This window comes from Cibotium barometz, chromosome 21 (genome assembly GCF_041138505.1).
Source record: "Cibotium barometz isolate CiBa-2024 chromosome 21, ASM4113850v1, whole genome shotgun sequence".
NCBI lineage: Eukaryota > Viridiplantae > Streptophyta > Polypodiopsida > Cyatheales > Cibotiaceae > Cibotium > Cibotium barometz.
The window spans coordinates 14,495,510-14,522,636 of NC_141066.1; the positions used below are offsets into that span (position 1 = coordinate 14,495,510).

A 27,127-nucleotide genomic window follows, 5' to 3' on the forward strand; every position below is an offset into this window, starting at 1 on the left:
ATCACCTATACAGGCGAATAATTATGCGTCTACGGGAGGTGAAAAATCGGTAAATACAGGAGGATCTTGGACCAAAGGCTAGTCGGAAAAGAAAAAGATTAAAGATTTGGTGGTGGGCTCTAAGAGGTTTTAGTATTAAACCCTCTCACATTTGTAAAATATACCAAAAAAATCACTTGCTAAATGAGAAACTTTATTTTGAGTATGTAACATTAACGAACTCACACGTGTAAAACCACGCAACTTGTGATTAAGTTGTGAGAACATTTGTGGACCGATTTGTATTAAGTGAAGGTTGTGAGTGAGAACATTTGTGGACCAAATTTGTAGTATAGGTTAAGTCGAGGAATCATGGAGCAGTGTTCATAAAAAACTTGCAAACTATATACAATGCACACATTCTCATTTTTGCCGACTTGCTCTCCCTTCATTTTGTGCTCTTACCCATGCTTGAGTGAGTATTGTATACACCAAATTGCTCTAAAACTTAACGTTGCTTTGAAAGTCTTAGGGCAACATGGTACAGTGGTAGGGTTTTTTTAATAAAATTGTCCAGTCATCGACTAAAATTTATAAACGTTAAAGCTTTGAGAAATAGCAATTTATGGAATTTCAGCTCTAAATGTTGTAAATATTTTGTAAAATGTGTAATTCTAAATACACTAACCATGGCTTAGTGAGTGAATTCACATTGAAATGCAGCAATGAAAAACCATGGGCCAAATACAAGGTTAACTTTCTTTTCCTATAATTGTGTACTTACTAATACAACTTACATTTGCTTCTAAAGAGGAAGGCCCTTTTAGCAACTTTTATCTTAAGCCTCATAATAGCATACAAGTTGTAACTTTTCTTCACTACGTTGAAATGTAAAGCTTACATTTTCTTCTAATCAATAAAGTTCATTCTTACATAAACTTGCATAATATGATACAATCAATAAGCATGGAATTCTTTTTTTAGCAATTTCTTAGTGACCATGCAATTTGTTTTTTAGTGATGCCTCAATAAGCATGCAATACCATCAATCCATTTAATAAGCGTGCAACTCTTTTTTAGTAATTTCTCAATCTATGCCTATAAAAATATTAAGATGTTTGTCAACATCAAGCAACACACAAGTCATTTTGGCAGCCTCTCAATTTGTGTTAAAAAAAGCTTGAGATGTATATACTCTCAAAATGCAAATACTTTATGTTATATTATAAAAATATTAAGTTGTTTGTCATCATCAAGCAACACACAAGTCATTGGCAGCCTCTCAATTTGTGCTTAAAAAAGCTTGAGATGTATATACTCTAAGAATGCAAATACTATATGTTATAGTTTTCAACATCTGATAAACACATACAAAAGAGTGATATTACACATAATAAGATATGCTCTCGATTTAAAACATTTAAAACTCTCTGATACATAATGCCACTATAAGCATTGCCTAATAAAACATTGAGCACATAATAAGAAATGCTCTTGATTTAAAACATCTAAAACTCTCTTATACATAATGCCACTACAAGCATTGGCTAGTAAAATTTCATGCCACCACAAGCCTAGCCTAGTAAAACAACAAAGTTCTTTGAGAGTTTTCTCATTATGCAAAACTTTTAATTATGAAGCAATGTCTATTTTCTTGTTCATATAACAAGTTTTGTTTTTAGAGAATCTTTCCTAGTCTACACTTGCACACCGATGCATGGGCCCTTCTCCCCTTTCCCACATAGTGTTGCAACAACAATGCATTTGGGTTAATGAAGCCTAGACATGTTATAAGTCTCCCATTGGTTGATAAAGTAGTTTATCATGGGCTATCATCTAGAAGAGGAATGAAACCTTTTATAACTTTTGTAAGAACACAAAACCTCCTCTAGAAAAATACTTGCATGGTCACATTTTCATGAGAATATTTCTTGTGAAAGCACTAGCATGTATAGGTCAACAATCTATGTAGCATTTTGAGACATTGATTCAAGGTCCCCATCATTATGCACCCTAGCTCTAGTAGTTATTTAGGTGATTGTGGATGCATGTGTTATACATACATATGTGTTATTATGAAAGCCATATTTGATGAGTGGCACCTATCAAAGGTCAAGGTATGGAATTCCATTTAATACGCATAGTTGAACACTGGAGAGTAGGTATTTGTTGATAAAAGAGAGGATCTAGAGCTTCCATAGAATCTTGGTGAAGAAGAATACGAGTATGGCTATGGAGGCTCAAAGATAATGAGCTCCATTTTGTGAGTATGTGTGTGGAGATTGTGTGTGTGTGTGTGTGTGTGTGTGTGTTAATCAACACAAAGTTAAGATATTGTGTGTGTGTGTGTGTGTGTGTGTGTGTGTGTGTGTGTGTGTTAATCAACACAAAGTTAAGATATTGCTAGAAAATACTTGCTTCATTATATGCATTGTACTCATAGCCTCACTATATAGGCTTTTGATACATGATAGCTTTTAGCTTATTGGACCACTCCTGAATTTCTTCTTCCTATTGGACCACCCTACATATCTCTTCAACCATCCAATTTTCTCTTCAATTGTGCTCTATAGCACCACATTTCTCGAGACACCCCCGCAAAAAAAAAAAAACTTCTTCTTGCACCTTATAGCTTAGGCTAGTGCCCCAGGATTCTACAATCTAGACTGGATAGCCTTGGTAACAATCCCCCTACACTAGCTTACTATCTCTACTATATGGCCTCGACATTGGCCCCTACCCCTATGGATGAGACTGAGCCTTGACAAGTGCTTATATACATACATACATAGCCCCATTTACTACATCATTGATGGCACATGGTGGCGGCTTTACATCATACCTAGGGGGTCTACAACATTTGATTTAGAAGAGGGATTCTATAGGCTCCTCTTCCGTGCTTGGAGCCACTTCATCCACGTAGTTTGCTTCATCGGTTTGTAGTAACAATCCCTGGCAAAGTGTTCGAGTTTCTTGCAGATGTTGCGTGTGAAGTTACCTTCAATTCTTCCATGTCCTCTGCCTCAAAATTTTCCACATCAACCTCGAAAGTTTCCTCCTCCACGAATAAATAGTGCCAAATCTCCACATAGAAGTGATGGTGGGTTCTTTATCTTTAAGCTTGGTTTCATGTTCAAGTAGATATGATTCAATATCCTTAAGTGTCATGTTGGGCAAATTTTCGAGAGTAGCAACAATAGACTCATTAGATCTTTATCCACACTTTTAAATAGTAGAGCAATACATTCATCTTCATCAATGACCTTCTTAATTGAATTAATTTTTGCTTAATACCCATAAATTTACTTATGTGTTGGGAGATGGTTTCGGACTCTTTCTTCTCTAGTTTGTAAAACTACATGAGAAGGGTGATCTTTCAGTTTTTTGATTCAGTGGCCAAAAGCTTTGTTGAGCTCCTCCCAAGTGCGCATGTCTCTCCACATATTTTGTGTCTCTCCACACGTATTTGTGTGTGTGCAATATTAAGCATTTGCGACATACCTTTCCACACGATTGTGTGTGTGTGTGTGTGTGTGTGTGTGTGTGTGTGTGAGAGAGAGAGAGAGAGAGAGAGAGAGAGAGAGAGAGATGATATTTAATCTCGAGATCTCTCAATACTAGCATGCTCCCATATTTTAAAAAATGATTGATGATAAAAATCAAGGTGTTGGAATTTTGATGGCCACATAGAAGAGGGAAGAATACTCCCCACAAACAAATAATACAATTATTATTTGAACAAAAGGCGGGATGGTGCACTTCCATGAGAACAACACTTTAGAAGGAACTCTTTACAAGGATGATGATGATTCAAAGAAAATACAATTATCCTCTATGTGTATGTCAACTATAGACCAAAAACCCTAGAATTGACTCTAGAAAATCAAATTATATCAAATATGGTTAGATTAGATAAATCTCTCATGAGAAACATATTTTTAGAGATAAAAAATCATAATTAATCCTTAAATTAAGGAAATTGTGAGAACCTTAATCAAGTGTAGGGTTATATCTTAAAAGGAGATTGTTGAGTGCAATAAAGAGACTAAATTAAACGATTCTTGGGGATGAATAAGGATTAGGATCAAAGTCTAGAACATGTAGAGCAAGGATTGGATGAGTTAACTTAAAGAGGCCAAGTCCTTAAGCTACTTTAGGACATGAGGTATAGATGACACTATTTACAGACCTTCAAAAAATGATCCTTAAGGTTTTATTGGATATGCAGTAAACTTGCTACATCTTAACAATGAGAATCTTGACTTGGATTAACATTGAATTATGGCCTTTGAGGCTCTTTATTTTATAATTATTTTATTCTATACTGGGGAGTTCTACCGGTGGTACAACTTCACATCTCCTCAAGGATCCTAGTAACCTCTAGATAGAGTGTCCATGTGGTTGCATATCTCTTCACAATTAAAACTAGTTTCTCCTTAACACACATTTATGGGGTACACTTCTCTTAGTGATACATAACGCACATTTATGGGGTACACTTCTCTTAGTGGTACATAACGAAGTGGATTCTAAAAGTGATGAACCATGGGAGCCCATACAATTTTATATAAAGGCAAGAGTATGTTTAATAGATTATAGGTATACATACTTTAGGATGTATGCCTTGCTAAACAATGTAGAAAGATGATTCTATTATGCATTAACAATATAGAAGGATGGCATTATTATGCCTTGCTTAACAATATAGAAAGATGATGCTATTATGCACTTCTCAATGCTTTCCGGACCTCCTTACCCTCTCACACACCTTTTCTACACCTAAATGCCCCCTTTCATTCCCATATAGCGAGTTTTTTAAAATCCAATCATCCCCAATAAGGTAACCTTGTGATTGTGACTAATGGGAAAGATTACACAAGTTGGGGGCTTGCAAGATCATGTATTCAACAACCTTCTTTATAGTGATCAAAATGAAAACAACAAAGATAATATGGGAGGTATGAGACAAAAAAATAGAATATTTTCACATAATCTTATGCTTAGTGTTTCCAAAGACGAGAACATGCTTTCCAAAGATGAAAGGTGAGCACATGCTTATTACCAAGCCTTCTAAAGTATGATCATTCATGAATGAATCGAATGAGATAGAAAGAGATCCTAAACAAGAGAGATAGGGTAAGATTGAGAGTGTAGAGACATGCTCCAATGCTTAAGAGTTGTATAAGAACTTATGAAACTCTTTAGCATTGGAGCATCTCTCTACACTCTTAATCTTACCTTATCCTCTCTTCTCTAGGATATCTTTTCTATCTCCCCCACCTTAAGTATCAAAGCTTATGCAACTCTTAAGCATTAGAGTTTATGCAACTCTAAAGTGATGACTTTAGAGTTTGAATCCTTAAAACTTGACTTTGACTAAATGTCATTTCATTTACATGCTCGAATGTCAGATGACATATCCATTAATTAAACAATGTATATAGGAAGATATTAAGCATTTTCATTTATGAATGAGATGTGCAAGTCAAGTAAACAATAAAAAACTTATGTGTTTTCATTAGATAGAAAGAGATGCTAGAGAAATGAGTCAAGAGTTGCATAAGCTCTGATGCTTTAGAGTGATGGCTTTATAGTTAGAATCCTTAAAAGAGTTACATAAGCTCTGATGCTTTAGAGGAGTGATGGCTTTATAGTTAGAATCCTTAAAAAAGAGTTGCATAAACTATGATGCTTAAGAGTTGCATAAGCTATGATGCTTAAGAGGAGTGATGGCTTTATAGTTAGAATCCTTAAAAAAGAGTTGCATAAACTATGGTGCTTAAGAGTTGCATAAGCTATGATGCTTAAGAGTTGCATAAGCTTTGATGCTTAAGGTGAGTGAGATATAAAATAGATACTAGAGAAGAGAGCTAGGGTATGATTGAGAGTCTAGATAAATACTTTAGTGCTTAAGAGTTGCATAAGCTCTTATGCTTTAAAATGATGACTGTATAGTTGGAACCCTTAAAACTTAACATTTATTAGATGCCATTGCATTAACATGCTCAAATGTAAGGTAACATACAATGTCTATAGGAAGAGATTAAGCATTTTCATTCATAAATAAGATGTGAAAGTCAAGTAAAAAATAGAAAACTTATGTGTTTTCATTAGATAAAAAGAGATTCTAGAGAAAAGGGAGGGTAGTATCGAGAGTGTAGAAAAGTGCACAGAGAAAAAAGAGGATGTCAAGACATCAAGAGAGAAACTACAAGATATCTACATAAGCAAAAGTTGTGAGATTATGTTAAAGCAATCTCTTACATATTGTGTATAATATAATGCATTAAGAGCTTATGCATAATCTAATGCAAGTTGACATGTTTGTCAGTAAAAGAATGCCTATACTAGTGATGATGACTTTCTTAAAACTTTACATTTATTAAATGTTAGTACATTTGAACCACCTTGATCTCATGAGAACCCTCATAGAGATTATGTATAAGGCAAATCTAAACTATGTTATAGTGAGAAAAACCCTCTTAGAGGATCATGTAGAAGGCGCATCCACGTTTCAAACCTCCTTATAGTGTCAAAATGCAAACAATAGAACATAAGATTGGGATGAATGTGATGAAAAATGAGAATACTTTCATGTAAACTTATACTAAGCTTTTCCAAAGATGAGCACATGCATACAAGCCTCCCAAAGCAATGTCACATAAACTTATACTAAGGTTTTCCAAAGATGAGCACATGCTTACACAGAGGATGTGAAGAAGCTGAGAGAGATGCTACAAGAGATATGCATAAGCATAAAGTTTTATGATTATGCATAAGAAATCTCCTACTCATTAGTTGTAGTGCATGTTCACCTTGTTTTTTACATGCAGGAGGTTGTTGGCCTTAACTTTTTCACATTGCACCTAGAATCTCTCTTCCTTATCAATGGGTGGGAAATTTTAAGATATAATATCCCCCACTTAATGGGGGGAAATTTTAAGATATAATTGTAGTAAAAAACCTAAGGGTGATGCCTTGTAAGAGCCAAATTTTCTAAAAAATCAAGGATGGAGTCCATTTTTGACTTGCGTAAGACCAACGCGAGAGAGAGAGAGAGAGAGAGAGAGAGAGAGAGAGAGAGAGAGAGAGAGAGAGAGAGAGAGAGAGAGAGAGAGAGAGAGAGAATGCTAATCTAGCTTAGATTTTTTGATTCACATAAAACACAAAAAAAAATCATTCTTGCTTCCCTTCATTTTTTTAATAAAGAAACTTACATTGATTACCACTTATACCAATTTTTTTTTAAAAATCATGGCTTCACAAACTAACCCGCTGATCAATCCCAACCTTCCAAACAATTCCTCACAAAACCAACCCACTTCCATAGCATGTTCCTATTCAATTGCCTTAAGTATTCCAACTATTCCATATGGTTCATCAAGATTGAAATGATGCTTTTACAATCTCACTTATGGAGAGTGTAGTTAATGGCTCCGAACCTGACCCAGGTCATCCTGCTCCTCCTGCAATTTAAGCCACATGAAAAGAAGAAAAAGACACTATGGCCCATACCGATATAATCCTTCATTTAAGGGATACTCAAATCCAATTAATCCACTCGTTACCCACCACAGAAGCCGTTTGGGGCACCACATCTCAACACGCATCTCAACACACCAATTTAGTATCACAACTCACACTACACAAACGTCTTCTTCATTTTACGATGAAAGAAAATCAATCCGCTAGTGATTTTCTAGAATCTTGGCAAAACACTACTAGATAAAGCCATTCGACTAGGTCTTAAATTTGATGAAAATCAACAAGCCATGCTCCTTCTTTCGGCTCTACCCTTCACACCATCATGCCTCAAAGTAGTGTTCCTAACCTTACTTACCTACCCTAATAGGAAACATCCTCCAAGAGTCCATCATGCGACAAAATGACCTAGTCCAAGTACAATTACACCAATGGCCATGTATGGTCGATTATCTAAATCATCTAAGTCACCTCCATTCAAGAAAGAGGTTCAATGGAGAGATAAAGCCCACAATACATCACGTAAATTCCATAGCCCATTCTCATCTAGAAGTCCATCATCACCGACTAGCTCTAGATACTCATCAACACCTCCTTGAACATGCAATAAACATTGCACCTTTTGCCTTAAGATAATTCATTTCACTTCCAATTGTTGAAAACAAGTATTTGATCGACAGAAAGCAAGGAGAAATAACCGAATGCAAGCTAACTTCTCCAATGGAAATGATGATATTGATAGTGAAAATAATAATGATACTGAAATGATATTGATAGTGAAAATAATAATGATACTGAAATGATATTGATAGTGAAAATAATAATGATACTGAAATGGATGACAATAAAAATGATCAACTGCTTACATTGTTTTGATGGTTAAATATGTATGAGAGAGCTTGAAACCTAGAGAGGTGTGTGAAAGCTTGAAAAAGGTGGTGACAAAGGAAAAAGACACAAAAGAGGAAAGATCCAAGCAATGAATTAAAAAAAAACATCAATGAAGGAAATTAACGAATAAAATAAAGCCAAGCAATAAAATTAAAAAATGGATTTCTTTTTCTTTAATGAAATAAAAAATACTTTAATTATAAGGATATACTTTAATTAAATAAAAAATATTAATTAAAGGGTGCGACTCTGTTCTCTTGGTCGTCGTCTTGTCGATTGAGCAAGTACATCGCAAGTATATCGATTATTTAGCACGTTAGCCATGGCCCGGAATGGGCCATCCACCCGCACAAGTAGTCATAAAAACAAACAGGAGGAGCAAGAAATCAACCTCTCTCTCTCTCTCTCTCGCTAGCTATTATCAGAATGCGCACATGCACATGCAAACACGAATGCGGATGACAAAAAAAACATCCCACATGCGGACACAAACGGGTGCATGCACGTTCGTCCAAAAGCACAGACTTGTGGATAGCTGTCATAGCAGCACCAGCCTATCAGATCCGATACTAGTGCTCTCCTCTGTGTGTGAGAGAGAGAGACAGGTCTGCAGAGCAACTGGCGCCTTCTTCTTCCGTGGAATTGCAGGCCATGGCTAGGGCGACAAAGAGATGAGAGCCCAACAAATGCGTCCTTTAGGAGAACCCACCAACCCATTAAGTTCTAGTGCTCTCCTCTGTGTGTGTGTGTGTGAGAGAGAGAGATAGAGACCCCAACAAGTGCGTCCTTTAGGAGAACCCACCAACCCATTAAGCTTCTAGTGCTCTCCTCTGTGTGTGCGTGTGTGTAAGAGAGAGAGAGAGCCCAACAAATGCGTTCTTTAGGAGAACCCACCCACCCATTTAGCTACTAGAACCATCAACAACCTGTACTCCTTCATCAAGGATTTAGTAAACGAGAAATGTACTCCTTCATCAAGGATTTAATGTGATCTCATGCAATACATAAGACACTAAGTGCTTGATATGGGCTCATCAATGTTAGCAGTAGGATGTAGGAAAATGAGCAAGTGCCTGACGTGGGTTCTCTCGAGGTAGTCCTTTTTGTTTGTGTGTGTGTGTGTGTGTGTGTGTGGGGTGGGGGGGAGGTTTTATTAAAGAAAGAAAGAGATGAAAGTAGAGTGACTGAATAGTACTTGATATGGAATTTTCACAGGCACCTCAAAGGAAGAACTGAAGAGGCAAGCTGACAAGCGACTGTTTTCTTGGGGTTTTATTGAGGTTTTTGGCAAGAGGGTTTTCTGGTGGGAAGGCTTCTGCAAGTGGGTGCGTCTGTGTCGGTGTGGTTTTTCAAGAAGAGAGACAAATGGATTCTCCACGGGCAGCTCATAGGAAGAATTGAGCAGGCAAGCTGACAAGGGCTGTGTTCTTGGGGTTTTGGTGAGGTTTTTGGCCAGTGGGTTTTCTGTTTGGGGGGGGGGGGGGTTGTTTCTGCAAATTCTCCGAGTGACTGGCAAGCTTTGGGGCTTGGCAATGCGGAAGAACGAGTCACTGTCTGCCTTTGATGGGAACATCTATGCGAGCGAAGAGGAGCAAGATGTGGTGAGCAGGGGTGGTGACAAGGGCGAGACCTCCGACTCTCTCTCCTCTCCTCCGGACTCCCCTCCTACTCGAAAAGGGTCATCACATAGCTCCTACAACCAGACCCCCGTCTGGCCTCAAAGCTACAGGTGCTTCCCTTCTTCTTTCTCCTCCTTATTAATCATAGCAAACCTAATATAATGACCACCTATTTATGTACACTAATCCTCTAATTGTGCTTACTCACCCCCGTTTCACCCTCTCCATTCCATCACTTTCCTATCCATGTGAAAGAAGAATTCCTTGCTTTCCCCCTAATAAGCCTGCTAAGTTCTGACAACCAATTTTTTGTATACAATTCCTGTTTTTATCCTCTTGTAGTAACCCCTGTATGAAATTAAGGCATATTTTTCTTTAACCTCTATATAGCAATCCTGTTCTTTTAAGCGCCTGCCTTTCGAAACATGTCTAGACGCCAGTACAGAAGGTGCTGTATGCTACATGGAAGTAATCATCAGCAGCTGATGGGGATCGCATTGTATGTGGGTCCAGTGAAAGCATATCGTATAATAATTGCTTGTTCATAACATGAAGAGCTGGCCAATCATTCAATGGTTGGTTTAAGGTTATCAAGTTGTTGGACACCGCCAGTGTTGATTTTTGACAGTTGACCTTGCCCTTCAATTTTTGCATTTTAATGTATTTTTTGATGGCAAAATTAAAAAGGGTAAAGAGCTGTGGATCAGCACCCTTCTCAAACCCCAAGGCTGTAAATTTGCATTTTAATGGCAGAATAGAGAATTCAGCATCTTTGACCTTCAAAAATCCCTAAAACGTGCAAGACAGGCATAAAAAATCAACCCTGGACACCACATGCCATTGTTACCTTTAGATGGGTAGGCCTTTTTCAGGATTCACAATCTCATTACCTGGGGTTTGAAGCCGGAGCCCACAGCAACAGCCAAAAGCTGCATCTCTAACCGGACAGGCTGCCTCAAGTTTAAAGTTGCCCTCATTAGCATGTAAGTAGAGCAGGTTGGCGCCTTGCTAACTGCTGCTGTTATGGAACCTGTCTTCTTCTTATACTCACTAGTTTGCTTCTTTTGATCCTTCGAGAAAAACTTTTCAAAGTAATTAGTGGAGTCACATTAAAACCAATGAATTGCTAACCTTGTGGCCCCCTTCTCTTTGAGAAAGCAAGGGAGGTTAGGCTCCCGCACTAGTCTGGTCCTTAACATCTTTGGCCGTGGCTTGTTCTGCCTCGTCCTTTCCCTTTAAGGCTGTTGGTGTGGGATCTTTGTGGGTTTGGGAGACTCCTTGGCTTGAGTGTTTGACCCAATGTGTGCAAAATGTCTCCTCCAAAAGTTTGATAACCTGCTCCTTTGTCCTGGTTGTCTTGTGAAGCATGAGCAATAGCTTTGTGAATCGAGCAAGGCAGTTGGTCACCTGCTCGTCTTGATACTAAGAGAAACTGTCTCACTGCTTCTACAAACCGTGTCAGTAGTTTAGCAGGGTAAATCCTTTCAAGTTTACTAGGTGACAGTCATATCAAATTATGGAAGGAGTGAATCTTGAGGCTGGGTTCTCTCAAAGGGATTGCTCATCCTCTCAATTATGTTTGGACAAGATGAGTTAGAATATCTTTGAACCACTTCGTGCTGGGAGTGTAAAGTTCTCCCCTGAATCTGCCCTAAACACAGCTGAAAAACAAGGTTAGTCCTTAACTAAATCATGAGGTAGTAGGCTAGCTCACCTCCCAATTGTGACCGGCTGCCGGCATCCACCGATCTCCCCCGAGCCAAGGCTAGGGCTTCTTGCACAATCCCATAGGCCCGTGTCTAACTCCGACATCCCATACCACCGAAGCTTGCACGTAGGCCTTTGACACGCCAACCTACGTACTCACTATCTGTGTGGCATGAGCATATTTGCTCTCGTGGTGGTCCAAGCCAGACCTTCAGTAGTGCATCCACACAACTATATCTCACAATAACCCAAGCTCTCACTTGTATAGTGATAACTATGTCTGCTAATCCCTAATCCCGGGGCCCCCTAACCTTGTTGGATTAGTTCCCTAATCTATAGAATAGTGTCCAAGTAACATTCTTTCCCTCTTCAAACATTTACTCTTAAATGAAATTAGGGAAACACTTATTCAAACTAGTTGCGGACTCCCAACTCAAGTCCTCCTCCGCCCTATCTTCCTTGAAATCTATAATTCTCTCGGGTTCATGTGGAACATAGGACAAGTTCCTGAGTGGTAACAAGGTTATCCTCTCAACATCTCTTTTAGTCAATTGATATGAAAGACTAGATGAACTTTCATGTTTGGAGGAAACCCTAGTCTATAAGTAATCGCACCAATCTTTTTCAAGATCATGTAAGGTCCCCAGTATCTAGGGGATAACTTTCCAACTTTCCCCATATGTAACATCTCTCAGCTCAGCAGCACATTGGTTGTCACAAGGCATTTGACAGCGCTTCCTTTCAGATTTTTGGAAGAGGCTTTGGGACAGCTTTCGGCCTAGAAAGATCACCCTCTTTCTTTGGTTGATGGCACACAGGAGTTTGGCGGTCGGTACTTGGTTGGTAGTTGGAGGTCGGCCAACAGCTTGTCCACGGTGCAGCCACCCTCAGGAGTCTTAGCGACATTGTCCTTGGGATTGCCTGAAGGCTCAGCAGATTTGGTAGCGGATTCTCCGCATCTTCACTATGGACAGGGCATTGATCCGGATCATTACAGGTTGGGGTGGTCAGGGCTTATGAGGAGGATGGGGGAGGGCTAGCCCTTTAGGTCTCTCACCATCGTATTGCAGCAGTACCAGTCACAGCCCCACCTATACAGGCTCATGCCAAAGATGGGAGATTTGCAGTAACATAGTAGCCTGGCACATTTGGAGAGATGCAACGAGGCCATCAAGGGTACCCACACTCCGCCGACTGAGTCCATCAAGAGCATATGGCTCGATATCATTTACACCCTCCACGGTCGGTGGGGGAACTTGGAAGCTACAGGGAGGTTCTGACCGCATGCGAAAGCGGCGGGAAGCTTTCTTGAGGCTTTGGAGATAGAGGTGGTCACCCCACTTGGTATTACAAACCACCTCTTTGGTTGTTTCTCCCTCCCCTCCTCCCCCTGTATGAGATAGTCTTCTCCTCACAGAGCAGCCAATGAAGGAGAAGCATCTCTTTCCCCTTTTTCATCATTTGATTCCTGCCCTTAAATGAAGCGAGTTTGTATCTAGCCCTTCATGATTGTATCTAGCCCTTTGTGGCTGTTTTTTGATTAACTAATAGAAGGATCTTTCTCGGGAAAAAAAAACATCTCTCAGCTCTTGGACACTCTCAAATAAACTAGCATTCCGTTGGTGAACTCCATCGGTGAATGCTGCCTATCAGCACAAAACCGTGCACGATCTTGTGCACTTCTGATAGCCTCACATGCATTGACTAGCATTTCTTGCATATCTAGTAGGAAATCGCTAGCTACATCAATCTGAATACCCTTAAGTCCAATTGTTATTGGACATCTAGGTTGGTATTTGCACAACAACATAAATGGATTGTAACGAGTAGCCGCATGCTTAGCACTGTTATAGGAAAATTCGATCATCGGGATATACTTCTCCCAATCTAATGGTCTCTTGGAGCCATATGCATGAAGTTTATCCTCCAAAACCTGATTCACTCTCTCTGTTTGTCCATCAGACTGAGAATGATTAGAGGAACTCATACTTAGCATAGTCTCCAATCTTTGGAAAACTAGGTGCTAGAAATGTCTAGAAAACTTTGAATCCTTGTCACTGACTATATCAAAAGGTAGTCCATACAACCTGAAAAGATGGTCAACAAAGTGTTGCGCCAATTCGGTTGCTTTCATCGTCACTTTTATAGGTAAAAATCGTGTCACATGCACTCTGCATTAGATGGCTCATCATCATCAGCGCAACATTGTACATTATTAGTACCTTTTTAGGATGATATTTGTCGTGCACTGTGACCCCATTGTAATCCTCAGTCCAGGATAAGTTAGGCACGAGTTACCTAGGTCATTCTCAGCCTGAGACAGGAAGTCAGTCAGTCCAAGTCCCTTAACCCACTTGAAGAGATGCATTCATGCATGTAGAGTCAGTAGAAGCCTTAGGGTTTGCATTAGAAAGCACTCTGCATAATGCATAGCATTCATCCACTGCATTTAGACCATTGTAGAAGCCTTCAGATAACATATAGCATTCATTAGAATTTATCTAGTATTATTCCCATAATTTACAGCATTTATTGGGCATTTTTACATCATTTATCTATTTTATCCCGGACAGATGCAGTCGGTCAGCTCTATAGCCAGCCGACCAGCATCATTTGTCCATATAAATAGCTCAGCATATAATTCATTCATTCATTCATATCATAATCAGCATTGAAGACCTCAACGTTCGGAGCCTTCAGCACAAGTAGCATAAGCGATTGCAGAATTCAGCACATCAGCCTTCAGTGTTTTCCTCATCAACATATAGGAGCATCAACGCTTGAGCAATTCAGCCTTCCTTCAGTAAAATGCAGCATGTATAGCATTCAGCCTATAGTTCCTCTTGCGTTTTCAGCATTCATATAGTTTTCAGCATCCTCATATGCATCGTTTTGCTACAGCCACTTGGTGAAGGTAAAACTCAGCATTCATACTCATTTTCAGCATTCATACATAGCCTAGAAGAGTCCCAATCAGCCCCTTCTCTCAACCTTAGAGTTGGAGCCTTCCTACATCCATTGGGAAGAGTGCATAGGCTCAAGATTGATCATCATTGGTGCTTCTACGGCCGTGTACACTTTAGCCCAACTCTTGGTCCTCCGAGATTTTGCTTTTGGCTTATCATCAGTCCACCGTCAGTCTCTTCAATTTGTGACCCCATACGGAGTACAGTTTCTCTCTCTCTCTCTCTCTCTCTCTCTCTCTCTCTTTCAAATCTCTTAAAGTTTGAAGTCTTAAAGTGGATTGCTAAACTCGCGAAACTCACGATACAGAAGACAGGATCCTCAAATTACGAATACTTCCGCAACTCGCGAAACTCAAGATATAGAAGACGGTGTGAGAATTTGTGTGACAGGATCCTCAATTACGAATACTTCCGTTGCATGTTACATTGGTATCAGATTCAGCTTGTCCACACACAGTGTATCCTAGCGTGAGGGCATCCTTGGATGGTCACATTGCGTTCCGGCATGACCACTGACTTCAGCATCATGTCTAAAGAGGAGAGTACCCATCAGTCGGAAGACGTCTCCCCCGAAGGAGACCTTACTCTTCCAACTACCGCAGACACCATAGCTCTACTCAGAGCTCAGAACCAGCTTCTCATGGAGCGTCTCCAACTCTTGGAGGCAACAGCAACACGTCCTCCTCTGCCTCTAGCAACCCTCGACTACATCTCCCTCTTCTTTCAGATGGAACAACAAAGAAGAGAAGACGAGACTAGACGGAGAGAAGAAAAAGTAGCAGCTGAAGCAAGAAATCACCAAGAAAAAGCAGATAGACGGGACTATGAGGAAGCCCAAGTTTGCAGGATTCACATGGCACTCTTCACTCAGATCCTCTTATGGTTAGACAGATTGCCACTGATTTCTATCGCCAGCTTCTTAGTGCTGAGCTGCACTCTGATTTGAGACACAGGGCACAGAGGAAGGTTTGGAATGCATTGCCACATTTGATCACTGAGGAGATGTGTGCCGCTCCGGATGCCCCTTTTTCTATGTAGGAGTTCAATCATGCTCTTCATGCCTTACCTCATGGTAAGTGTCTTGGGGAGGATGGCCTCTCCCCTGTTTTTTTGATTACTTTTTGGGATGAGATTGGGACTGAGATCACATCAGCTTTGTAGGAGATGTGAGACACAGGTTGTATGCCTTCTTCTCTCAGTGAGGGGCTTATTTATCTTATTCCTAAGAGTGGGGATAAGACATTGATTGGCCAGTGGGGACCTATCACCTTACTTGGGATTGCATACTTGCGAAGGTAGTGAGCATCAGATTGCAGCCAATTTTGCAAGATGTCATTCATGATACTCAGAATGGATTCTTACATGGCAGGAGCATCTTTGATAACATTTTCTCGTTTTGGGAGGCCGTCGAATGGGCTAAAAGTGAGCAATCAGTCCTCAGCCATTCTGCTCTTGGATTTTGAGAAGGCCTATGATAGAGTAGATTGGGACTTCCTTGAGGGTACACTTAGCCATATGGGCTTCTCTCAGAGATGGATCAAGGGAGTTTCATGCATGTATTGTGATGCCCACAGTAGAGTGCTTGCTTGCGGTGATAGAGGAGAGCGGTTTCAGATTTCTTGCTTAGTACGGCAGGGTTGCCCTTTAGCCCCATTATTATATATAATAGTTGCAGAGACCATGAGCATCTTTCTTCGCTCCACTACTGGTATTTCTGGATTGAGGTTGCCTCTTCGCAGTCAAGAGGAATTGGTTGACTCTGAGTTAGCTGATGACACATCCATGTTCTTGGAGGCTTCACATATATGCTTATGTTCCTTCCGGGTAGCACTAGAGGAGTTCTATTTGGCAGCAGAGGCACTCATTAATTGGCACAAATTTGTTGGTTTTTGGGTTAGTGATTCACCGAGAGTTGCTTGGGGTGCAGATCTTGGTTTTACTTGGATCAGCAGAGGACGCATTGCTAGATATTTGGGATGTCAAGTTGGGATTGATATTTCTCTTGCATAGCAGTTTGCTCTGGTACTTATGAGTATCCGGAAGAAGCTCCTCCATTGGAGCTCCAGGAGATAAGATTTAGCTTGTAGAACTTTGGTGGTGGCTAATTAGGTATTGCTTGCCTCAGCTTGGTTTATTGCCTCTTGTGGGTGCTTCTCTTGTGCGTGCATTGGCCAATTGCGGAGATTGGTCGGCAATTTTCTCTGGTCGGGTTTGGATGGCACCTCAGACACTCATGCCAGGGTAGCTTGGCTTATAGTTATTTAGTCCAAACGAGAGGGGGGCTTGAATATTATCGATCCGGATGTTCAGTGTAGGGCGTTGCTCTGCAAACTTGTGGTCAGAGGTTTCCTACCAAGCATTGAGCCTTGGAAGGATTTTTTCTGGTCTCAGATTTCCGAATGGACACCTAGGGTCGGGAGAGACTGGATGCCTAGCACACGATTTTTGTTCACAGAGGCTGATATCAGGGCACCATCTTCCCTTCTTATTGCAGCCATTGTCAGAGCATGGAGAAGCATGAGATCTTTTTGCGAAAAAGGCTTCCTAGGTCTTTGGATGAGGCTGGCCGACAACCTATTATGTGGAACGAGCTCATCGGGGATGAGGTTGGTCGGCCACTTGGTGCATCTCATTATATGCAGTGGTTAGGATGGGAGAGATGTGCATACAAAGTTCTTGCTTGGAAGACCTTTAAGAGTCTTCCGGAGGATCGAAGAGCTGCATCCATTCAGCATCTTAGGGGCTCTTGCATTCGTATTGATCAGATTGATGCAGCTATTCCGCATGAGTGGCTTTCTGGGACCTTCCATGGAGATTATCATCCGAGTTGGCTTGGACTTTTTTCGAGGATAGGCATACCTCTGCAGGTCATTGCTCTCTCCGGCCAGGAGGCTACATATTGCATCATTTACTCTTATTATGTGTGAAGGGAGATTGAGGAGATGTAGTATGGAGGAGATCATCGCAGATACCAGGCTTAGTCCAGTGAGGATTGTTGGTCGTTCGGGAAAGCATTGGTTCATTGACCCTTCTCCTCAGATAGTGACTCATGGCTCTTGGTGTTTGTGGTTATATGGTGGTAGCGGATAGCTCATCGGGCCTAGAGATGCGAAATTGATGGGATGCCAAGAATGTTTCTATCCCCACGAATCATGACGGGCTCAGGAAAACCTTTACAAATAGTAAAAGTATCATGCCCCCAATCGGGGATAGGCTCCTATTGATGAAACCACACTGGATTCCTAAGATCATGTCACACCCCAAAAGAGGAGAGAGAATGAAATCTCGTTGGAATGAGGCCTTCTGAACTTCAAAGGCAAATTGCTGTGCTTTCTGAGATATGTGGGTGCGGAGACCAGGTGTGAACCTGTCCACATCCAAATGATATGGTACTAATGTGTAGCTCATCTTGTTAGCCAACTGGGGAGAGATGGCGTCCTAAAAACTGCCCATGTCAAACAGGACTACAAACTGTCGGCCCTTGGCAGAGCCATAAGCTCGGATGAGGCTTTCCTGTGTAGCATCGCTCTCACCCTCCTGCTTAGCATCAAATACCACAGATGGCATAGGATGCATAAAAGGTAAAAGCTGAACTGCATTTGTGGTAGTAGGCGGGGTTGGAGGAGTTGGAGATGCTGTGGCAACTGTGGCAGAAGGAGCTTTGGAGGCTTGCTCCGCTTGCCATTTGTGGCAATCCTTCTTACCATGCCCTATGGTATGACAGAAAAAGCATCTGTTTTCTGACTGGTATTTCCTTTGCTCCTCTGGAGGAAGATAGCCTCCAGTGATGCTTGCTTTAGCCTTTTCTTCAGGGGTTTTCTTAGGCTTGGATTCCTTATTCTTCTTACCCCCTGAACTAGAGCTATTAGTGCCGTCCTTCTTAGTATCTTTAGAACATGCATTACCTTTTCCTGGCTGCGCAGCAGATTGCTGCTGCTAGGGTTTGGTACTGGACTGTGCCGACTGTTTGGGCTTGCCTCCGTTCATCTTCATTTCTTTAGTTTGAGCAAGAGTTAAAGCCCGGTCATAATGCCCGATCATATGTACTGGTTTCAAAGTTGCCAACTGTGAACCGGATGTTGGGATCTAATCCACGAATGAATTGATCCATCTTGGCCTGCTCAGATAACCCTAACTACTGTGCTAAAGTTATAACCTTTCCGGAACACTGAAGCACTGCTGACCAATTCTGTTTGAGTCCATAAAACTCATCTGCCAGGCCGGTCATATACTGGGGCGGGAGAAATCTGGTCTTTAGGTCATGAACAAATGTATCCAGCTAAAAGCTGTGACACCTGTGGTCTGGTCTGTATGAAGACTAGCCCAATGCTGCCACCAAGTGGCTGCCTCACTCGTAAGGTGGGGAGCCGCCATGTGGACTGTGTCTTGAGGATCTGTAATCCTAGCTAATGGAAAATGAGCAGTAAATTGATGAATAAACTAATTAACTGCTAAAATATCACACTTACCATCATACTTACTAAAATTTGGTTGACTTCGAATGACGGTAGTCGATGTTGTGGGCTGCTAGGTGGTGGCACCTAAGACTGGGGAAATTGAAGAGAGGTGTTGGTATCTAAGATGCATGGCCTCCTTTTTCCTTTGGTGCTCGAGTAACATATGTTTTCGATCGAGCTCTCGTTGGTGCTCCCGAGCGGCGAGTTCAGCTTGACGTTGGTCTTCGATCCTGCGTTGGGCTTCCTCATGGTGCCTTCTATCTACTTTTTCTTCTTGCTTTTTACCTTCAGCTTCTGATTTTTCTTCTCTCCGTCTAGCCTCGTCTTCTCTTCTTTGTTGTTTCATTTGAAAGAAGAGGGAGATGTAGTCGGGGGTTGCTAGAGGCGGAGGACGACGTGCTGCTCTTGCCTCCAAGAGTTGGAGACGCTCCGTGAGAAGCTAGTTCTAAGCTCTAAGTGGAGCTATGGTGTTTGTGGTAGTCGGAAGAGCAAAGTCTCCTTTGTGGGAGACGTCCTCCGGCTGATGGGTACTCTCCTTTGTAGACATTATGCTGAAGTCGGTGGTTGTGCCAGAACGCAATCTGACCATCCAAGGATGGCCTCAAGCTAGGATACGGTGTGTGGACAAGCTGAATCTGATACCAATGTAACATGCAGTGGAAGTATTCGTTATTGAGGATCCTGTCACACAAATTCTCACAGCGTCTTCTGTATCTTGAGTTTCGCGAGTTTAGCAATCCACTTTATGACTTCAAACTTTAAGAGATTTGAGAGAGAGAGAGAGAGAGAGAGAGAGAGAGAGAGAGAGAGACTGTACACCGTATGGGGTCTCGAATTACCCACTGAAGGGCCCCCTATCCCGTTACTAGAGTAGTATTTGCTTTGAAGAGATTGACGGTGGACTGACGATAAGCCAAACACAAGATCTCGGAGGACCAAGAGTCGGGCTGAACTCTACATGTCTGTAGAAGCACCAATGATGTCCAATCTCGAACCTATGCACTCTTCCCAATGGATGTAGGAAGGCTGCAAATATGAGGCTGAGAGTAGGTGCTGATTGGGACTGTTCTAGGCTTTGTATGAATGCTGAAAATGAGTATGAATGTTGAGTTTTACCTTCACCAAGTGGCTATAGTAAAACAATGCATATAAGCATGCTGAAAACGCAAGGTGCACTGTAGAGCTGAATGCTGTAGATGCTGCATTTTGCTGAATGCAGGCTGAATGCTCAAGCGTTGATGCTCCTATATGGTGACAGTGGATTGACGATAAGCCAAACACATGATCTCGGAGGATCTATGAGGCTGAGAGTAGGGGCTGATTGGGACTGTTCTAGGCTTTGTATGAATGCTGAAAATGAGTATGAATGTTGAGTTTTACCTTCACCAAGTGGCTATAGCAAAATGATGCATATAAGGATGCTGAAAACGGAAGGTGCTCTGTAGGGCTGAATGCTGTAGATGCTACGTTTTGCTGAATGCAGGCTGAATGCTCAAGCGTTGATGCTCCTATATGCTGATGGATGAAACGTTGATGGCTGATGTGCTGAATTCTGCAATCGCTTATGCTCCTTGGGCTGAAGGCTTCAAGCGTTGAGGTCTTCAAGGCTGAGTATGACATGAATGAATGATATGCTCAACTATTTATATGGACACTTGATATTGGTCGGCTGGCTACAGAGCTGGCCTACTGCATCTTGTCTTGGATAAATGGATAAATAATGTAAAAATGCCCATGAAATGCTATAAATGATGGGAAGAATACTGGATAAATTCTAATAAATGCTAGATGTTATTTGAAGGCATCTGCAATGGTCTATATGCAATGGATGAATGCTATGCATTATGCAGAGTGCTTTCTAATGCAAACCCTGAGGCTTCTACTGACTCTACGTACATGAAAGCATCTCTTCAAGTGGGTTAAGGGACTTGGACTGACTGACTGATTGTCTAAGGTTGAGGAATGACCTACGTAGCTCGTGCCTGACTTATCCTGGACTGAGGATTACAATGGGGTCATGGCGTACGACAAATATCATCCTAAAGGGTGCTAATAATGTACAATGTTGCAGTGATGATGATGAGATCTTGTCACCATGCACTACAGTGCAGAGTGCATGTGACACAACTTCAGAGCAATTTCCAACTCAGAACCAACTCTCTTAGCATTCAATTCTTCAACACACACAAAAACTCCCACAAAGCTCTCACAAAAACAAACTCTCAATTCTACCTCTCCTCCTTGCGTAACTAAGTTCTATCCCATGCATGCCTTCACCTTCTCTACCCAATCTTGTCGGCCTTGTTTTTTTTTTTTTTTTTTTTTTCAAGAAAGAGACTTCTATTAAGTATAAAAAAGGCATACAACAATCACAGCTATAAGCCGGAAAAGAATAGAATCACCCCAATCTTGTCGGCTATTTGCCGTGCAATAGCTTATTACATCTAGTTACAAGTGTGCAGCTATCCATGCAAGAATCCTACATTTCCTAAGGTCTTTAACAATATCCAATGTATTATTTTCTTGTCTTGGGGTTGGGATGAGCATCTCCATTGATCATGTCCTCTTGGCCACAAAAAATCCTATCAACGTCCTCTACCCCTAAGGAGGTCTATGAAAGGTATTGTTAATGGTGAATAATTCCTCTCACCGACTTCTTAAGAAACACAGTGAATCCCAAAAACGCCATAAGTTGCCTTACAGTCTAGGAAACTGGCCAATCCAAAACATTCTATATCCACTCAAGATGTATGCTTATCCCATCTTGAGAAATTCGATGTCCTAAATATATGAGGTCTCTTTTGAAGAACTCACAGTTCGTATACTTGGCATATAACTTCTCCCATGTCAAAATCCTCAAGACGATCTAGAGATGTTCGACGTGCTTCTCTAAATAATCTCGAAAGAGATCATTCATCATCTTCTAGAAAGTGGCAGGAGCATTCGTGAGCCCAAAAGGTAACATGAGAAACTCGTAATGGCTATATTGCATGCGGAATCCTGTCTTAAAGACATCTTCCTCAGCTATCCATATCTGGTGATAATGAGTACGAAGGTCAATCTTCGAAAAATAGGAAGCTCCTTGCAACCTATCAATCACATCATCTGCTCTGGACGGGGATATCTATTCTTGATCGTGAATTTGTTCAAATTTTTATAGTTGTCACACATTCTCCAACTTCCACCGTCTAGTTTCGGCTTCCCACCCTGTTTTTGTCGCCACTTTCCCATTCAATTTTCCAATCCCTCTCCACTTCGCGTTCCCAAGCTAACTACCTTTTTTACTCCGGTGCAATTTGGTACTCTGGGTCTGGCAGGTCTAGCAACCATCCACTCTTTACCCCCTGTAAATCCCTCTCTATATGCAGCCTTACTCACATTTTCTTGACATGCCCAATGATCAGAAATTGAATCTCACATTTTTATCTAGTGTCATTGGGCCCCCTGATGTACCATCTTCCGACACTCTTATTATCGGAATTTCCCCCATTGAGCGCTCTGCCACAACTATTACCTTGCTGGCTCCCTCCCCTTCACCCCTTAGTCCCGTACTCTCCATCTTTATGTGACCTTCCATTATTATTTCTTACTCTGGGAAATTCCTATTGCTCCCTTGCCTTTTGTTTCCACCCATCACACCGAGGCTTTTTATTGCTTTTAGACTGGTCACTCCTTCCCCTTTCACCATCTCATTTATGACTCAAATCCACAAGCCTGAAATCTCCTCTTTTACTTGGCCTTCTGCTAGACTCCTCACATATCTTCTCAATCTCCTCCTCCCTTCCTTCTGCCCCTTCGCCCTGCCCATCTACCCATCCTTCCCCCAAACCTACTCAGGTCTGCCCTCGGGTACAACAGGATTCCCCTGTCTCATCCCATCTCGTTGGAGGACGACCTTTTTGTCCACCCCTCCCATCATCCCATCCTCCATCCCACTCATCATTCTCTCTACCTTCATTTCCACCACGGGCGTCACCAGTGGCCTGGTGTCTTTGGGCGGCCCACCTTCCTCGTCAGCAGCCCCTCCCCCAGCTCACACCTCGCTGACCACAGTCCCCAACCTTCCCACCTTCCTTCCTCCTTCATCTACCACAATTTTCTCTTCCACATCATCATCTCCGTCACTCCTCACCACCCCTCCACCACTGCACATGGGTAGTGGCATGTCCTCTTCTGCAACGCTCTCTAGCGCAATTCCTACTTCGACGGTGGTTACCACTCTCCCTGTTGCTACCCCATCGATAGCTACCGGTGCACCCTCCATTCTTACGTCATCTCCAGATTCTTCACAGGCGTCCGCTTCATGGCTGGTGCTGCTAGTGGTGATTGTTTTGTAGGTGGTGGTGGTGGTGATGATCCAAAGTGCATTGAGACCCCTAATTCCCCTCTCTTACTCTGGTTGAAATATCTCTGTGGGAGATTTGTTGTGCTTGAGATTTCTTGATCCTTCAGAGTGGCTTTCCATTCCCCATCCTCGCTGAGCTCGCCGCATTGTCTGCAGTCTGGATAATCTCTCTGCGGACCTTCGGATCTACTCCACATACCTCACCAATTACTTCTTTGAGCTGGCTGATGTTACTCAATGCCACCGAACGCGGGCTTGCCAGGATGAGGATACTATCTGAGATCTTCATGCTCAAATCTCCACTCTCCAGTATTGCCTTCATGACACGGAGTCCGAGCTCACCACACTCCGCACTACATCTTCTCACACCCCTGAAGAAGTGGTGCTGCTCCGGGATCAGCTTGTGCAACAGGACAGGGAACCTGTCTCTCTTCAGGCCGAAGCTGTTTATTGGGTGTTCTTCGCTAGACTCTCCAGCCTCTGCAGGGCATTTTGAATGGATCCCTACTGGGGTCCAAGGTTCTTCCATCAGCACTGAGGGTTTTCCTTCCCCTTGAGGGACACTTTAGTTTTTATTTTATTTTCTCCATTGTACATAGCACATTTTATGATGTAATGGTAGTATTTTTTTAAACCAATTGTATTATTATTTTTCCAAGAAATCTTGAATTTATTTTTGCCTCACTGAGGACGGTGAGCACTCTTAGTGGTGGGCGACCTGTGCCCACAGTGTTCACTGGACTTCCACTTGGAAGTACTGGACAACCACTTGGAACTTCCACTTGGAATTATTGGACACCCACTTGGAACATGGACATCCACTTTGGACATCCACCTGGACATCTACTAGGACCATCCAGTGGCCTAGCTGCAATGGATCTCCAGAGAATCTCTACAAGCGGCGTTGACTGGAAATGACTGGACCATCTCCAGAGAATCTCTGCAAGTGGCGGTGCTGACTGGAAATGATTGAACCACACCAACATTGAAGGCACCGCACTTTCACACCGACTGACGCCTTCCAATGATAGGAAGGGCCCACCAACGGCATCTCCGGACAGTGCGACTCTTCAGAGATTTAAAGCTACATCAACGGAACCGTTGGAAGGATCAATCTTCCTACATGCCATCCTCCTCGCTGAGAGCTCTCCATCATTGTCATCACATTGATGACTGTGCTAGTCCGTCCTATGTACTGCCTATCTCATTGTGACCACTGCTAGGTGTGCATGGTGCAGTGAGGCATGTAACAACACTCTTGGAAGTAATACAAGTAATACAGAATTCTCATGTGCCATCAGTCTGTCTTAAGTGTTACATTGTGTTGTGTGTGTACCACGGAATCCCGAACATACTATCCTGTGAAGAACCACCACTCTTGGAGTGCCGGGCAACCAGACCTGCTATAGGATTCAGCTGGAGGGTTGAGAGTACCCTCAATGGCCTCACTGCAATGGGCCCGCCAAATATGCTATGCAACTATGCTGCTGATAATCTCCCATCTGGGGCTGGCGGCTGGAGACCAGAGCTTTGCCAAACTGTCAAGGGTGGGAATTGTATCAATCCTGCATTTACTGGTTCTATTATAGTCTGGGTAATCAACAGTCATTAACAGTGCCTTAACAGAGTATCTTTTCTCAAAGGAACTTGGCTGTTTTGTTATATATAATAACCAATAGAAGTCTAAAAAAAGGTGAGTTTTTTTCACATGCTTTGAGGATTCCTCAGCAGTTACTTTTCATAAATCAAACAAGTGCCTTGGTGAGTTTTTGCTTGATCCAAAGTATGGGTCTGCAACAAATTGGCTGATACTCTAAACTTGAAAGTGAGTATGTTCTCAAGATTGGTATAAAAAACAAGAAGCATCTAAAACTTTCATCTCGTTTCCTCACAAAATGCAGGCAATCCATGGATATCTATAGTAGTTTGGGATCGCCTGGCATCAGCTTTTTGAGCCCAGGTATCTCCCATTTGAGCTCTTCATATCTCTCCAGCTCATTCAAGAGGCGGACGAAGTCCAATGACAAATTAAGCCCTTTAACCACCTCATTCCTGCCAACCAAAGCGGACAAAGAAGAAACATCTATATATGAGCAAGTCCCTTCAGTGCCCCCAAAGTATCCTCCTTTCAGAGCTACAGAGGATGCTCATGGAGTACCTCGTGGATGTAGTGCAACACAAGGCAGTCTGAATGGTGAGCTTTCAATGTTCTCAAGAGGGTCTCGTCTTGAAATGCCTCTTCAAATCGAGCTGATTTTGATTTTTTTTTTTGTGATATAGGTATAAATGTGTTGTGTGGGGTAGGAATTCTCACCACCCCTTTTGCTGTGAAAGAAGGGGGATGGCTTGGCTTGTGTCTTTTGTTTGTGTTTGCCATTGTCTCTTGGTACACTGGGATCCTTCTTCGGCGCTGCTTAGACAGCCAAGCTGGGCTTGAAACATATCCAGATATTGGGCAAGCTGCTTTTGGGATGACTGGTCGGATCATCATCTCTGTGAGTATACGCTAAGTTAACATGTTTTGCTATTCTGGGGTCGCGGTGCAGGCTTGTGGGTGTATTCTGATCTGTGTTTGGGTGTTGACAGATTATCTTGTATATAGAACTCTATGTAAGAATTCCGAAACCATCTGTGAAGGTGTTTTGTTCCATAATAAATTAAAATGCTTGAATCAAGTCAAGTGTTGCAGGTTAAGTCTGATTATAGACTGCATTACATGCAGGCTTCTTGTGTAGAGTACCTTATCCTGGAAGGTGACAACATGTCGGCATTGTTTCCCAATGCGAGTCTGAGTCTCAATGGATTCAGCTTGACTGCAACAGAGCTCTTTACTATAATGACTGCCATACTCGTGCTGCCAACAGTGTGGCTCCGGGATTTAAGCCTGCTATCATATGTCTCAGGTAGAAATAAGATGCACTTTTGTACATTCAAACATACTGTGCTGAAATCTCTTAATTTGTAATACAGATGTTGTCAATGTGGCTTTAATCTAAGCGTTTCTCCCTTGTGACTATTGGCAGCTGGAGGTGTTATTGCCACGGTGGTGATGGTGATCTGTGTTGCCTGGATTGGGATTGTTGATGGTGTGGGATTTCACAAGAGTGGCCCCTTGCTGAATCTATCAAATCTCCCAGTATCTATTGGCCTCTATGGCTTTTGCTATTCCGGGCATTCAGTCTTCCCAAATATTTACACATCCTTAAAGAAGCCTTCTCAGTTCACAAGAATTTTGACAATAAGGTGTGCAACTTAGCAGGATTTTGTTTTTCATAGTTGCATCTTATGTTCCAACTTTTTGGCTTGTAAAATAGAGGGCCAAGCAACGAATTACTTTTATTTCAAGTTCAGCTTTATTATCTGCACAACAATGTATGGCGGAATGGCTGTTATGGGATTTACAATGTTTGGAGAGGAGACCCAATCTCAGATTACCCTCAATTTGCCAGATCAGTTTGTGGCCTCCAAAATTGCAGTCTGGTCAACGGTGAGATATGTGCTTTCCAATTTTCTATCCCAAAAAGAAAGTACTTCTTGTCCACAACTCTCTCAAATTTTTATAGTTTCCATACATAGGAATAAGAACTGACTCTGGCATGTGAATTATTGTTGGCAGGTTGTCAATCCTTTCACCAAATATCCTTTCAAAAGAAAAGTGTCAGTATTTTTCCCATGGGAAAT

At 41.9% G+C, this 27,127-nt stretch overlaps 1 protein-coding gene across 2 annotated transcripts in view; it reads left to right on the forward strand.

Annotated features, from left to right (window-relative positions):
- Positions 1-9,174: 9,174 nt before the first annotated feature.
- LOC147626883 (amino acid transporter AVT1C-like) overlaps positions 9,175-27,127 on the forward strand; it is an 81,981-nt gene continuing 64,028 nt past the window's right edge. Inside the window, exons 1-9 of one of the 2 annotated variants that reach the window (XM_086815427.1) lie at positions 9,175-9,445; positions 9,568-10,081; positions 25,348-25,640; positions 25,727-25,941; positions 26,033-26,056; positions 26,169-26,349; positions 26,470-26,689; positions 26,798-26,933; positions 27,063-27,103. In XM_086815427.1, the coding sequence (XP_086671553.1) occupies positions 9,885-10,081; positions 25,348-25,640; positions 25,727-25,941; positions 26,033-26,056; positions 26,169-26,349; positions 26,470-26,689; positions 26,798-26,933; positions 27,063-27,103 (1,307 nt within the window). In that variant the 5' untranslated portion in view covers positions 9,175-9,445; positions 9,568-9,884. The remainder of the gene's footprint in view (positions 9,446-9,567; positions 10,082-25,347; positions 25,641-25,726; positions 25,942-26,032; positions 26,057-26,168; positions 26,350-26,469; positions 26,690-26,797; positions 26,934-27,062; positions 27,104-27,127) is intronic. The other variant, XM_086815426.1, reaches the window with a different exon arrangement.